At 39.9% G+C, this 16,033-nt stretch overlaps 1 protein-coding gene across 1 annotated transcript in view; it reads left to right on the plus strand.

Moving 5' to 3' along the window:
- LOC126482248 (radial spoke head protein 4 homolog A) overlaps positions 1-16,033 on the plus strand; it is a 469,316-nt gene that overhangs the window by 246,385 nt on the left and 206,898 nt on the right. The window contains exon 6 of the mRNA XM_050106228.1: positions 3,141-3,228. Within this exon, the coding sequence (XP_049962185.1) occupies positions 3,141-3,228 (88 nt within the window). The remainder of the gene's footprint in view (positions 1-3,140; positions 3,229-16,033) is intronic.

Genomic DNA, 16,033 nt, shown 5'->3' on the forward strand with positions numbered 1-16,033 from the left:
TTTAAACTGTCACCTTCAGAAGTGAAGTAGGCTTAAATCATTAGTAAGCCAACATCAAAAATAAGAATCAGATGGTCCTTACTTTCACAACATAGTAAATAAAACAGAGTAACATCTCTAAAAATACACTATGTGATCAAAAGTATCGAGACTCCTGGCTGCAAATGACTTACAAGTTCGTGGCGCCCCCCATTGGTAATGCTGGAATTAACTGTGGTGTTGGCTCACCCTTAGCCTTAATGGCAGCTTCCACTCTCATAGGCATATGTTCAGTCAAGTGCTGTCTGCAGTCTCTGTCAGTCAACAGACGAGGTCGGCCTATATGCTTTTGTGCTATACGTGTCCCTTCATGTTTCCACTTCACTATCACATCAGAAATAGTGGACCTAGGGATGTTTAGGTGTGTGGAAAACTATGCATACAGATGTGTGACACAACTGACACCCAATCACCTGACCACATTTGAAGTCTGTGAGTTCCGCGGAGTGCCCCATTCTACTCTCTCCTGATGTCTAATGACTACTGAGATCGCTGATATGGAGTACGTAGCAGTAGGTGGCAGCACAATGCACCTAATATTTAAAACATATGTTTTTTAGGGTGTCTGGATACTTTTGATCACATAGTGTATAAGATACATGCCATGGCTAGCAAATGATTAATTGTCATGTTACACATTGTACATCTGAGAAAAGGCAACCACCAAACTGGTGGTTGACTTTTCTCACACGTACTGTGTTTGATGTGTAATCAAACTAGTGGTTGACTTTTCTTGCACGTACTATGTGCAAAGTGTAAATTGACAGTTTATTGTTTCCTATTTATCACATGTAGCTTATATTTTTAGAGATGTAACTCTGTTTTATTGACTCTGTAAGATATGACTGTCTGATTCTTATTTTTGATGTTGACTTACTAATGATTTAAGCCTACTTCACTTCTGAAGATGATGACAGTTTAAATTGTTGAAACTAATCAAGTGAACCAAATAGAGGTTTTCATGTGCAGCTGACAACTGATGTTTTATCTTTTGAGACGAATTATTTACAGAAGAATGGGAAAGTTCATAGAAGCTGATGTTGGGCAGATCACTTTGGGTTCTGGAGAAAGGTAGAAAGAGATGAGGCAAGAGAGGCCCTATGACTTATCTTAGAAGATAGGATAAAGAAAGGCAAATCTATGTGTATAATATTTGTTGATTTAAAGAAAGCATTTACCAGTTTAGACTGCAATAGACTCTAAAATTTTGAAGGTAGCAGAGATGAAATACATGGAGCAAAAGGTTGGTAACAACTTAGACAGTAACCAGACTTTATAATATTCAAAGAACATGAAAGGGAAGCAGTACTTGAGAAGGGAGTGAGACAGTTGCACAGTGCCTGTGCACAGCTTTGAGCAGTTGCCGTTCTTGAATATTTGAACTCCTATTATTTTGAACTCTCGGTAATTTGAATTCTTCCGTGTTCCCTCAAGTTTCACATTATTGAGAGTTGACTGTATAAAGGAATTACCTTCATTATTAGTTTGAGTACAGTAGTGCTAGTTGTAATCTGTTGTTAGCATGCCTTATGGAGGTAGCTGACAGTGGTTGCTTCTGACTTGTTTCACATCTTTGAAGGGTTTCCTTCATGATGGAATTTATGGAAGATGCCATTTGAATGAATCAGTATTATGAAAAGGAAACTAGCTACTCACCATATAACTGAGATGCTGAGTGGCAGATAGGCACAACAAAAAGACTGCCACAAATGAAGCTTTAAGCCATTAAGGCCTTTGTCAACAATAGATGACACACACACACACACACACACACACACACACACACACACACACACACACCCATGCACACACAACTCACACACACACTGCAGTCTCAGGCAACTGAAACCACACCATTTTGTTTCAGTTACCTGAGACTGCTGTCGTGTGTGTGAGTTGTGCGCGCGTGCATGTGTGTGTGTGTGTGTGTGTGTGTGTGTGTGTGTGTCTGTCTGTCTGTCATCTATTGTTGATGAAGGCCGTAATGGCCAAAAGCCAAATTTGTGACAGTCTTTTTGTTGTGCCTATCTGCGACTCAGCATCTCCGCTATCATTTTCATAATATTGTTACACTCCATCCTGGATTTTCCATTGTTCGACATTTGAATGAATGAATTTCATAGACTTTGCCTCCTGGTTTAGGGTTTGGAATGGGTTTGTGTACTCTGATATCAGTATATTCAACAAGCTCCCATCTAAAATAAGTCAAGAATTTTGGAATTCCTTACAAATTGAAAAGAAAATTAAAAGTATACTTTTTTAACCACTCTCTCTACAAATTATTGGAATATCTATATTCAGAGTTGTGAAAGTTGTGTTAGCTACATGGTAGGTTCCACTGTTTGTTGTAAAGCTGCATGTCAATTACTAATGTACTGTAAACAGAACTCATTGTTAACAGCTGCAGTTAATCATTTTGTTTCAAATATACCATTGTAACCAAGTGAGTATTAAGCTATCAGCAGCAGATAAAAAGAGCCATATAATATAACTGCGCAAGCAACAGATTTTTTAAGGTAGTAGCTTTCCTTGTAATTGTCTTCATTAAATTTAGTTGGCATACACATGGAAAGCATTATGTCATGAAGTGATGCATGCAGTTTACAGGTTAAGTTTGTTTAATTTTGTTGTAATGTAGGCCAATACTTTGACTTGTTCTGCATCCCTGAGAACTCTGCTTCTTGATGGGATCTACAGAACATGACACATTTTCATTCCTTACACTCCGCTTCAACTTTCATAATGAGGTATGTGTGTGGTCAAAAGTAAACAGAGGTCTGTTGCATGCATGTCCATTCTAAATGTACAGGATATGAAGCTCCATCCCAAATGTTTCTCCAGAACATTTTTGCAGGATGGCCTTTGAAATATCCCATTACCACAACCCCCACATGCCATTTGGTCATATCAGATTTCCACTGCAAATTATGTGCTGTGAATGAGACTGCCACACTCCATGCAAGTTTAGACTCCCAGTGCAATTGACCCTATGCTGAAGTAATAATAGCATTGACTCAACAGGGACGTTTTTTATCTGGTGAATTTATATAATTTTTGCTTTTCAATTATTATCTTGTTGTTGATATTCAAATTTGATTTAGGTTCTGGGGAAAGATATTTGGTCTTGAAAAGAATTACATCATTGCTGAGGTGGAGCTAACAGAAGAGGAGACTACGCAACGCATTGAGGTACTTTACTTAAGCTGCCCTATACTAAACATACACATGATTTTAGTTCGTTAATTTTTGGAAAATAATTATGTGCACTTCTTAATTCACTGTTGTCCATTTATTCATTCATTTACACGTTTCATAGGTCCTATAATAATGGGTAAACTAAAAGACTTGGAAAAAGTCAGAGAATAAGGTAGAGATGGAGATGCATGTACTAAATATTGTTGTTCCTCTACGATACAATCGAAAGTCTGGTACGGAATTGATACATCTGAAGCAACATATCAGTATTCAGCACAGCTGCCGCTAAAGATAGCATGGTGCATTGGCAGGTTGGAGGCACACGTGAATGAAAGTGAGTCCTTTTTAAGCTGTGTGAAGTGGAATGGAGATGGTTCACCTGTGGGTGTTGACAGCACTTGCTAGAGGAGCAACAGGCAGAATGAGGCAGGTCATGGCTGATAGTGTGGCTGGGAGAGAGTCCATGACAGGGGAACAAGAAGGGGGCCTTAGTGCCTGCTGCCCACACGGCACAATGCAAACACAGCAATTATTTGTGGCCCATGGAACTTGTTTGTGACTTTTCTGAAGAAATTGTGGTGAGGACCATTGTATTACTCAGTGAGCCTATCCCTGTGATAAAGTCCTGCTAGTGCCCGTATGTGAAACGCACTGGTGTCTGATGTGTGCAGCAATTGGAGTAGTGTGGCTGTTAGCTGTATCAGTAGTATCAACAAGCAGCCATATATTACCCAGAAAAATTTTTCTGGAGCACCCAAGCTGTTAGATTGCCATGTGCGAATAGCAGCCTTGGCTGTAGTGGGGAGGGAGCTAGTCTGCACATAAGCCATGTTTACATTTAGTGATTTGGCTGTTTCCTCTTCATTCACACTTCTCACATCAAATGAAAACAAAACTGATTTCTGTGGTTGGGAGCTATGAACTGAATTAAAATACATTCACATAATTGTGGAAGGCTAACAAATGTTATTAGTTTAAGTTTACTGATTTTATTTTATTCCCACATTTTTGGCAGTCAATCATCTTGCAGAACAATGAAGTTATTTTTGTCAGTTGGCTAAATAAATGTGGCTTTTATTAATCTTTTCCACAGAGGCAGTCAGTTAATTAGAAATGAAGTGTCTCATTCTGCACTATTGGCTTTTTTAACTGTTCACTGAATTTCAAGTGCACATTTTCATTTTCTGGCACATATGGCATCTGAGATAACACAGTACTAGTACTCCAAGAAAATTTGCATCCTGAAAACTGTACTGAAATTTTAATATCAGGTTGGGGCTTACTTTGTTATGAATCTGGACACATGAATGTGCACTTTAAGCTGAACTATGCATTTCAGTATGATGTACAAAATTCCAATGCTCTTGGAGTATCCTATTTCGTTTAAGACATCATGTAAGGTCTCTTAATACTATACAGTATGTGATCAGATGTATCCAGACACCCTCAAAAATATACGATTTTCATGTTAGGTGCATTGCGATGCCACCTACTGCCAGGTACTCCATATCAGTGACCTCAGTAGCCATCAGACATCATGAGAAAGTAGAATGGGGTGCTCCGCAGAACTCATGGACTTAGAACGTGGTCAGTTAATTGGGTGTCACTTATATCATACATCTGTACACAAGATTTTCACAATCCTAAACATCCCTAGGTCCACTGTTTCCAATGTGATAGTGAAGTGGAAACATGAAGGGACACATACAGCACAAAAGTGTATGGGCTGACCTTGTATGTTGACTGACAGAGACCGTCGATAGGTGAAGAGGGTCATAACGTGTAATATGTAGATATCTAGCCAGACCATCATACAGGAATTCCAAACTGCATCAGGATCCACTGCAAGTACTATGACAGTTAGACGGGAGGTGAGAAAACTTGGATTTCGTTGTCAAGCGACTGCTCGTAAGCCATACATCACGCCGATAAATGCCAAAAAATGCTTTGCTTGGTGTAAGGAGTGTAAACATTGGACAACTGAACAGTGGAAAACAATTGTGCGGAGTGATGAGTCACAGTACACAATGTGGCGATCCGATGGCAGAGTGTGAGTATGCCCGGTGTACGTCATCTGCCAGCAAGTGTAGTGTCAAGAGTAAAATTCGGAGGTGGTGGTGTTATGGTGTGGTCATGTTTTTCATGGAGGGGTCTTGCACCCCTTGTTGTTTCGTGTGGCACTATACAGCACAGTCCTACAGTGATGTTTTAAGCACCTTCTTGCTTCCCACTGTTGAAGAGCAATTCGGGGAAGGCAATTGCATCTTTCAACACGATCAAGCAACTGTTCATAATGCACAGCCTGTAGCAGAGTGGTTACACGACAGTAACATCCCTGTAATGGACTGTCCTGCACGGAGTCCTGACCTGAATCCTGTAGAGCACCTTTGGTATGTTTTGGAGCGCCGACTTCATGCGAGGCCTGACTGACTGACATCGATACCTCTCCTCAATGTAGCACTATGTTAAGAATGGGCTGCCATTCCCCAAGAAACCTTCCAGCACCTGATTGAATGTGTGCCTGTGAGAGTGGAAGCTGTTATCAAGGCTAAGGGTGGGCCAACACCATAGTCAGTTCCAGCATTACCGATGGGGGGCTCCACGAACTTGTAAGTCATTTTCAGCCAGGTGTCCGGATACTTTTCATCACATAGTGTCTATGTACGAACATATTGGCTTCCTACGTCATCGTAGCTGCCGACGCACAGTAACGCCTGTTTTCTGGTGCACTCTGGCAACTGCTGAAACGAAGCTTTTTCTAACAGGTCATGGGAAAATATTGTGAATGTTGCTTTAAAAAGCATAAGTTTCAAAGTAAATTTCCTTTCACGCAAGATGAATTATGTTATGTGTGCGAATGTGCAATGAATTTCTTAAATCAAAGAGCATTTGACTCTCATTTAAAACTTAACACATTGAGAATTAGCCACTTAGAAGAATTTTGAGCGCAGAAGACCAGACATTAATGTCATTATTTAAAATTTTACTGGCACATTTGTGTGAAGTATCTTAATGTGTAACACACGCAAAGAAAGACCAATATTATATGTGAAAGCTTAATTTTTCTCATAGCTACACTATGAACATTAATTTAAATCATTAATTGTTTCTATTTGTATGTTCACATTACTTAACAGTGATGTTGCTGTTGGCTGATTACGTCACGTGTCCTGTGCTCTGAATATCAGTGGTTAGCGATATTACGTGACATAAGCTATGACTGGCTTACAAATGTGCATTTCAATCTCTATTTCAATGCTTCAGAAACTAACATGCCTTTTCAAATCTATACTTTCCTAATATGAATACAAAAATATGCAGCATATTGTAATATGAAAATACTCAGCATAAAAGTTGCTGCACATCACATATCTTTCCAAAACTTTTTTGCCAAGTTCTTTCATTCTCCATACTGGGGATGGGGCAGCTGGGAGGTTCAGCTGTCTCTTGGCTGCAGTTTGATGGTGGCCGTTCGCGCTGACAGACGGCTTGTTGGTTGTAATGTCCACGTAGAAAGCAGCACAGTTATTGCAGCTTAGTCTACTTTATAGATCACATGAATATTTTCACATTAGTGTCTTTGATGGGATACAAGGTACCTTTGACAGGAGTGGTTCAGGTGATAATGGGAGGACATATGGGACAGATTGTGCATCTATGTCCATTGCAGAAATATGGGCCATGAGACAAGGGATTGAGAACAGGGTTGCATTAGAAATGGACAAGAATATCACATAGATTCTGTGAGAGGCAGAATATCACTGTGGGAGGAATGGGAAGGACAGTGGTTAGTCTATTACGCATTTCAGGGCATGACAAGAGGTAGTCAAAACCCTGGTGGAAAATGTGATTCAGTTGCTCTAATACAGGGTGGTATTGAGACATGAGAGGAGTGCTCCATTGTGGCCGAACATTACATATGTGGGAGGTGGTAGGTGACTGAGAGACAAAGGCATAGGAGATCAGTTTCTGGAAAAGATTAGGAGGACAATTATGATACGTGAAGGCCTCAGTGAGCCTGTTGGCATATTTAGAGATGGACTGCTTGTAACTAAACACGTGACAACCATTGGTGGCTAGGCTGTATATAAGGGATTTCATGGTATGGAATGGGTCACAGCTCTCAAAGTGGAGGTATTGTTGGTGGTTGGTAGATTTGATATGGATGGAGATAAGCTTGTTGGATTGAGGAGGATCACGTGGAGCAAATGGGGGAGAAGGTGCTGAAATTTTCGAGGAATGTGGATGGGGTGTCCTCACCCTCATTTCAGATCATGGGTATGTCATCAGTGAATCTGAACCAGATGAGGGGTTTGGGATTCTGGATGGTTAGGAAGGATTCCTGTATATTGTCCATGAATAGTTTGGCATAGTATAGTGTCATCTGGGTGCCCATTACTGTACCTTTAATTTGTTTGCAGGCAATACCTTCAAATGTGAAGTAATTGTGGGTGAGTGCATAGCTCAGAATGGTGATAAAGAAGAAGATTGCTGACCTGGAGTCAGTCTGACATAGGGAAAGATAGTGTTCAATAGCAGCAAGGCCGTGGGCATTGGAGATGTCAATGACGAGGAAGGTGGCATCAAAGGGACAAGCAGGGTGCTAGATAGTGAAGGAACAGGAACTGTGGAGAGTTGGAGCAGAAAATGGTTGATGTCTTTTATATAAGAGGGTATACTACAGGTAATATGCTGCAGGTGTTGATCCACTCCCTGCACTCGTACATTCCTCCTGAAGTCCATAAACCCAACCATCCAGGATGCCCCATTGTGGCCAGTTGCTGTGTCCTCACTGAGAGAATCTCGTTTTATGTGGATCTACATCTTCAACCTATTACTCGTAACATGCGCTCCTATATAAAACACATATGGGATATATATGAGGTACATTAGTTGAGTGTGCCACTCTGTGCCACTGGTGTTCTCAGCACTGATGTTTGATGGTGCACACTGTTTGTCCAATGTATGTCTTGCTACATTGCCACGGAATCTGAAATACCCCAGCCTTCTGCAAACCAAGGTTATTGAAGACACTCCCCAATAAAGCCCGTGTTTTATTGGATGTGCAAAAGACAGCTCTTACATAGTGCTTTATCAGTACGTGCCTGAATTTTCCTCATAGTGCTCCAGTGCACAATATAAAGGCTGTGGTTTCTTCATCCTCCATGATTTCTTACTTCTTCAAAGGTTGCACTGTAGTGGTGGGGTGAAGGGTGCACTTAATCTGACATTTTGAGTATCCATTTTTTTGTAACACAGTTCTGAGGTGTTCCAGTTCCTGGGGCAGACTCTCTGCATCTGAGATGGTATGTACCCGTTTCAGTACCCCATTCTTCTGCAAAGGGTGGTGACAGGTGTCTACATGTAAATACAGGTCAGCGTGTGTTTTCTTCCAATACGAAAATGGTTCAAATGGCTCTGAGCACTATTGGACTTAACTTCTGAGGTCATCAGCCCCTTCAAATACACATCGTGTCCCAGAGTGCCATCAGGTCTTCTCTTGACATGGCATCCAGGAATGGCTTTCTTCTTCTGTTGTCTCCATAGTGAACCTGATGTTGGGATGTATGGAGTTCAGATGTACAAGGAAGTCGAGGTGTTTGTCCCTTCCATGGAGCCAGATGACAGATGTATCATCGACATAATGGAAAAAACTGGTGAGTTTCCATTTGGATGAAGTCAGGGCTTCTTCCTTGAAGTGCTCCATATGCAAATTCACAACCACTGGCAAGTGTGGGATGCCCTTTGCAACTTCCTCTGTTTGCTCAAAGTATCCTCTATTAAACAGAAAATATGTGGAGGTCAGGATGTATCCAAATGATCAGTGGTCTTCATGTCAGATTTCTGATTAACAAGTTCTAGTGATTCATGTAGAGGCTCCATGGTGAATAACTAAATGGTTTCAAGACTAACCATGATATCTGAGTCCTTCAGCATGAAGTTGGTGATGTATTTCACAAAATCCAAAGAATTGCCTGTGTGATGTGGACATTTATCTGCATAAGGACTTAGTATCTCTGTTAGGTATGTTGCCACCAAATACATAGGAGCTCTGATGTTGCTGTCAGTGGGGTATTATGGTATCCCATATGTGTGGATTTTGGGGAGTCTGTAAAGTCTTGGTAGTACAGGTCCTTGTGCTGCTAATTTCTTCATGACCTGCGTTGAGATCTCCGATTCCTTGAGAAGTGCCTTGGTCTTGGACTTCCAAATACTGGGATAGTGTCTTTAGAGAAGCCATCAAAATTAGCACCTGAGCTAATCTTTTGAATCAGGACTGCCTCAGCAAGACTTGGGAACCAGCACCAGGTCTAATTATAAGATCCTCATCAAGGGCAATGGTCTGGTGACGAGGGCAGACAAAGGAGCTACATTGATGCTGCCACAGATGCTGATGAAAGTGTCTCTAAGACTGCTGATATATGCCCTCAGGTATGAACCACAGTGGGAACAGCTTGCAGTGGGAGGGAATATAAGTCAGCCATGCACCCTCAAAAGCTCAGTTCATTGGCACAGCTGACAATAGCAACATGCTTCATAGCTGAAATATTGTGCATGTTGGACACTGTGGACTAGCAGTACACCTGTGGATTGTTCAATCGTGTATGATAAATAACTCCACAGATGATCAAGATATTGAAAGAATGTATGACCACATAAAAGAACTTTTTAAGTTGGTTAAGAGAGATAATAATCTAATTGTGATGGGATAATATAATTTGGTAATAATGAAAAGAAGAGCTGTTGAAATAATAGTGGATCATGGACTGTTGGAAAGGAAAAAAAGGGGGAACTCTCTGGTAGAGGCCGCAGAGAGTGGCCGTGCGGTTAGAGGCACCATGTCACAAATCGGGTGGCTATTCGTGCTGGAGGTTCGAGTCCTCCCTCGGGCATGGGTGTGTGTGTTGTCTTTAGTGTAAGTTAGTTTAAATAGTGAGTAAGTCTAGGGATCAATGACCACAGCAGCTTGGTCCCACAGGAATTCACACACATTTGAACATTTGATTTTTCTCTTGTAGAATTTTGTACAGAGCACAACTTAATCATTGTAAGCATTTGGTTTAAAAATGAAGAAAAAACCGTCTGAATATGGTTGATGCCAGGAGACACTGAAAGATTAGATATGTTGTATGATGGTAACACAGAATTTATAAATCAGATGTTAAATTGCAAGGGTAGTTATGCCCCACCAGTTCAATCTTAAGAAAATCCAAAAATGTAGTAAATTCTTGAGATGGAATTAGAATAAATTGAAAGACCCAGGGATTGTTGAAAATTTCAAAGTGATCATTAGGCAACAATTGACTGAGACAGTGGAAAGGAATACAACAGAAGACAAATGGGCATGCTTGAGGGACGAATTAGTGAAGGCAGCAGAGGATCAAATATGCAAAAAGACAAGCCCCAGTAAAATTCCTTTGGTAACATGTGAGATATTGAATTTAATTGATGGAAAGAGAAAATGTAAAAATGCAGCAGGCAAAAGAGAATACAGACATTTAAAAAATGAGGCTGACTGAAAGTGCAAAATGGTAGTGTAGCAATGGTTAGACGACAAGTTCAAAGCTGTAGAAAAATGCTTGACTGTAAAGAAATTTTTGGAGAAAAGAGAAGAAGCTATATGAATATCAAGAGCTCAGGTGGTTAAGTTAATACTAAGCAAAGAAGAGAAGGCTGAAAAGTGAAAGGAATATATAGAAAGAGAAGTAGCTTTTTTCAAAATAGCTGTTTTCTTCTAACTTACATATGTAAAAATTCTAGAAGTAACTATCATAGATTACCAGTTTGAGTAGATTTGTGCTAGTCCTAAATTGCTAGTCCTAAGTTGCTATACTTCACAGAAGTAGCTAGCAGTGGCAGCTTCGTGTCAGTGTGTACTCAAAGCATGAATGAATGCTTTATAACAATGAGAAACCTGATGATAACATTATGCAGAGTGAAGAGAGAGTAGATGAAAATGATAAAATGAGTTGTGCTACTATGAACTGAACCTGACAGAGCACTCAAAGTCCAACAAGGCACCTGCAATAGCCGAGATTCCCAAAGAATTATTGGACATCTACATTTACACAGTGCTAACTTGAAACTTTGTAAGAAAGCTTCCTTTTGATATTTTGTGTGAATATCTTTAAGTGTATGCTAGTACAGATTCTTCAGCAACTATGTGATGCTCTCCCATGGCTCAGACGAACGTATGGGCATATGTGTTTCTCTTTTCCGTTTACATTCAGTATCCCCTGTTAGTCCTATTTGATGTAGGTCCCACACATATTCTAGAGTAGGCCATGCAAGTGTTTTGTATTCAGTCTCCTTTGTAGTGGGATTGCATTTCCCTGATATTCTACTAATGAACTCCCATCTGTCACCTGTTTTATCTGTGACTGTGAGATTACATGATCATTCCATTTCATATTCCTGCAACTTGTTACACCTAGGTATTGTATCAACTGACCAATTCCACCTGTGACTCATTGATATTGTAGTCATAGGATACTACTTTTTTGTTTTGTTTACCATTCTTTGCACCTCTTGGAAATCTTATTAACATCTAAGAGAATATTTGTGTGGCTTCTTTCATACAGTACTTCATTATAGATAACTGAATCAGAGGTTACTATTATATTTTCTTGAAGCGTATTAATGTGCAGCATACACACTTTCCTGGGGAACACCTAAAGTTACTTGTCTTCTCAATCAATGATAACGTGCTGTGTCCTGCCCACCAAGAAATCTTCAGCCCAGTCACAAATCTTGCTCAGTACAGCATATGATCATACTTTCAATAGTAAGCATAGTTGTGGCAGAGAGTCAATTGCCTTTTAGAAATAAAGAAATACTGCACCTGTCTGACTGCCTTGATCCTTGGCTTTCAGAATGTCATTTGAGAAAAGAGTGAATCGGGTTTAATATGACCAGTATGTTCTGAGTATTTGCTGGTTGGCGTAGAGGAAGTCCTTCTGTTCAAGATACTTCATTAATTTGGATTTGGAATATGTTGTAAGATTCTACAGCAAATTGGTGTCAAGAATATTGGTTGTAGTCTTGTGGATCCCTTCTTGTAAATGAGTATGATCTGGGCTCTCTTCTAACCACTGGACATTGTATTAATTTTTTTTCTTTTTCTTCTTTTTCAAATTATTATGGTTAATAGGGGGACTAACTCAGCCAAACATTCAATATATAATCTAATAGGAAGACTATTAGGACCTGGTGCTTTGCTTAATTTTAATGAGTATTGAGTTCTTTGGGAACACCAACTGTAACAAAACTATTCCACCTAGTATCCTTGGTTACAACATACACAAAATACTCCAAAACTAGAAAGTGCTGACAGGCATGTGCATTATTAGACCATCAGTTTAGTAAATCATGGTCAAAAAATATTGTTGTTGTTGTTGTGGTCTTCAGTCCTGAGACTGGTTTGAAGCAGCTCTCCATCCTACTCTATCCTGTGCAAGTTTCTTCATTTCCCAGTACCTACTGCAGCCTACGTCCTTCTGAATCTGTTTAGTGTATTCATCTCTTGGTCTCCCTTTACGACTTTTACCCTCCACACTGCCCTCCAATACTAAATTGGTGATCCCTTGGTGCCTCAGAACATGTCCTACCAACCGATCCCTTCTTCTAGTCAAGTTGTGCCACAAACTCCTCTTCTCCCCAATCCTATTCAGTACCTCCTGTTTAGTTATGTGTTCTACCCATCTAATCTTCAGCATTCTTCTGTAGCACCACATTTCGAAAGTTTCTATTCTCTTCTTGTCCAAACTATTTATCGTCCATGATTCACTTCCATACAAGGCCACACTCCATACAAAAACTTTCAGAAACGACTTCCTGACACTTAAATCTATACTCGATGTTAACAAATTTCTCTTCTTCAGAAACGCTTTCCTTGCCATTGCCAGTCTACATTTTATATCCTCTCTACTTCGACCATCATCAGTTATTTTGCTCAACAAATAGCAAAACTCCTTTACTACTTTAAGTGTCTCATTTCCTAATCTAATTCCCTCAGCATCACCTGATTTAATTTGACTACATTCCATTATCCTCGTTTTGCTTTTGTTGATGTTCATCTTATATCCTCCTTTCAAGACCCTGTCCATTCCGTTCAACTGCTCTTCCAAGTCCTTTGCTGTCTCCGAGAGAATTACAATGTCATCAGCGAACCTTAAAGTTTTTATTTCTTCTCCATGGATTTTAATACCTACTCCAAATTTTTCTGTTTTTCCTTACTGCTTGCTCAATATACAGATTGAACAACATCCTGGAGAGGCTACAACCCTGTCTCACTCCCTTCCCAACCACTGCTTCTCTTTCATGTTCCTAGCCCCTTATAACTGCCATCTTCTTTCTGTACAAATTGTAAATAGCCTTTCGCTCTCTGTATTTTATCCCTGCCACCTTCAGAATTTGAAAGAGAGTATTCCAGTCAACATTGTCAAAAGCTTTCTCTAAGTCTACCAATGCTAGAAATGTAGGTTTGCCTTTTCTTAATCTAGCTTCTAAAATAAGTCGTAGAGTCAGTATTGCCTCACGTGTTCCCATATTTCTACGGAATCCAAACTGATCTCCCGCAAGGTCAGCTTCTACCAGTTTTTCCATTCGTCTGTAAAGAATTCACATTAGTATTTTGCAGCTGTGACTTATTAAACTGATAGTTCGGTAATTTCCACATCTGTCAACGCTTGCTTTCTTTGGGATTGGAATTATTAAATTCTTCTTGAAGTCTGAGGGTATTTTGCCTGTCTCATGCATCTTGCTCACCAGATGGTAGAGTTTTGTCAGAACTGGCTCTCCCAAGGCTGTCAGTAGTTCTAATGGAATGTTGTCTACTCCCGGGGCCTTGTTTCGACTTAGGTCTTTCAGTGCTCTATCAAACTCTTCATGCAGTATCATATCTCCCATTTCATCTTCATCTACGTCCTCTTCCATTTCTATAACATTGTCCTCAAGTAAATCGCCCCTGTATTGACCTTCTATATACTCCTTCCACCTTTCTGCTTTCCCTTCTTTGCTTAGAACTGGGTTTCCATCTGAGCTCTTGATATTCATACAAGTGGTTCTCTTTTCTCCAAAGGTCTCTTTAATTTTCCTATAGGCAGTATCTATTTTACCCCTAGTGAGATAAGCCTCTACATCCTTACATTTGTCCTCTAGCCATCCCTGCTTAGCCATTTTGCACTTCCTGTCGATCTCATTTTTGAGACGTTTGTATTCCTTTTTTGCCTGCTTTATTTACTGCATTTTTATATTTTCTTCTTTCATCAATTAAATTCAATATTTCTTCTGTCACCCAAGGATTTCTACTAGCCCTCGTCTTTTTACCTGCTTGATCCTCTGCTGCCTTCACTACTTCATCCCTCAAAGCTACCCAGTCTTCTTCTACTGTCTTTCTTTCCCCCATTCTTGTCAATTGTTCCCTTATGCTCTCCCTGAAACTCAGTACAACCTCTGGCTTAGTCAGTTTATCCAGGTCCCATCTCCTTAAATTCCCACCTTTTTGCAGTTTATTCAGTTTTAATCTACAGTTCATAACCAGTAGATTGTGGTCAGAGTCCACATCTGCCCCTGGAAATGTCTTACAATTTAAAACCTGATTCCTAAATCTCTGTCTTGCCATTATATAATCTATCTGAAACCTTAGAGTATCTCCAGGGTTCTTCCACGTATACAACCTTCTCTCATTATTCTTAAACCAAGTGTTAGCTATGATTAGGTTATGCTCTGCACAAAATTCTACCAGGCGGCTTCCTCTTTCATTTCTTAGCCCCAATCCATATTCACCTACTATGTTTCCTTCTCTCCCTTTCCCTACTCTTGAATTCCAGTCACCCATGACTATTAAATTTTCGTCTCCCTTCACTACCTGAATAATTTCTTTTATCTCATCATACATTTCATCAATTTCTTCGTCATCTGCAGAGCTAGTTGGCATATAAACTTGTACTACCGTAGTAGACGTGGGCTTCGTGTCTATCTTGGCCACAATAATGTGTTCATTATGCTGTTTGTAGTAGCTTACCCGTACTCCTATTTTTTATTCATTATTAAACTCCTGCATTACCCCTATTTGATTTTGTATTTATAACCCTGTATTCACCTGACCAAAAGTCTTGTTCCTCCTGCCACCGAACTTCACTAATGCAAGCCTCCCCACCAACGGCAAGGTCTATGGTTCATGGGGGGCAAAAAATATTAGCATGCATAATTCACAGAAGAATAGAAAAACTGGTAGAGGCCGAGCTTGAGGAAGTTTGGGTTGTGGAAACATGTAGAAACGCACAAGGCAAAACTTTCCCTAAGATGTATGCTAGAAGATAGACTGAATAAAAGGCAAACCTCTGTTTATAACATTTGCTCAATTTTAATGACGACTTTTGACAGTGTTGACAGTAGAGCACTCTCTGAAATTTTGAAGATAGTAGGAATAAAATATGGTGAACAAAAGGTTTCCTGCAACTTGTGCAGAAGCCAGATTGCAGCTATTTATGAATTGAAGGACATGAATGGGAAGCACAGATACTGTGAGTGAGACACAATATTAACCTATCTGTACATTGAGCAAGCAGCAAAGAAAACGGGAGAAATTTGGAAAGGGGGTTTAAGTTGAGTGAGAAGAGATACAAAGTTGGTTTGCCAGTAATATTGCATTTCCATTGGAGACTGAAAAAGACTTGGAAAATCAGAAAATGGAATGGGTAGTGTCTTGAAAAGAGGTTATAAGATGATCATCAACAAAAGTATAAGTCAAGGTTGATGATGGAATGTAGTCAAATTAAATTGGGTAATGCTGAGG

The sequence above is a fragment of the Schistocerca serialis genome, chromosome 5, assembly GCF_023864345.2.
Source record: "Schistocerca serialis cubense isolate TAMUIC-IGC-003099 chromosome 5, iqSchSeri2.2, whole genome shotgun sequence".
In the NCBI taxonomy this organism is placed as follows: domain Eukaryota; kingdom Metazoa; phylum Arthropoda; class Insecta; order Orthoptera; family Acrididae; genus Schistocerca; species Schistocerca serialis.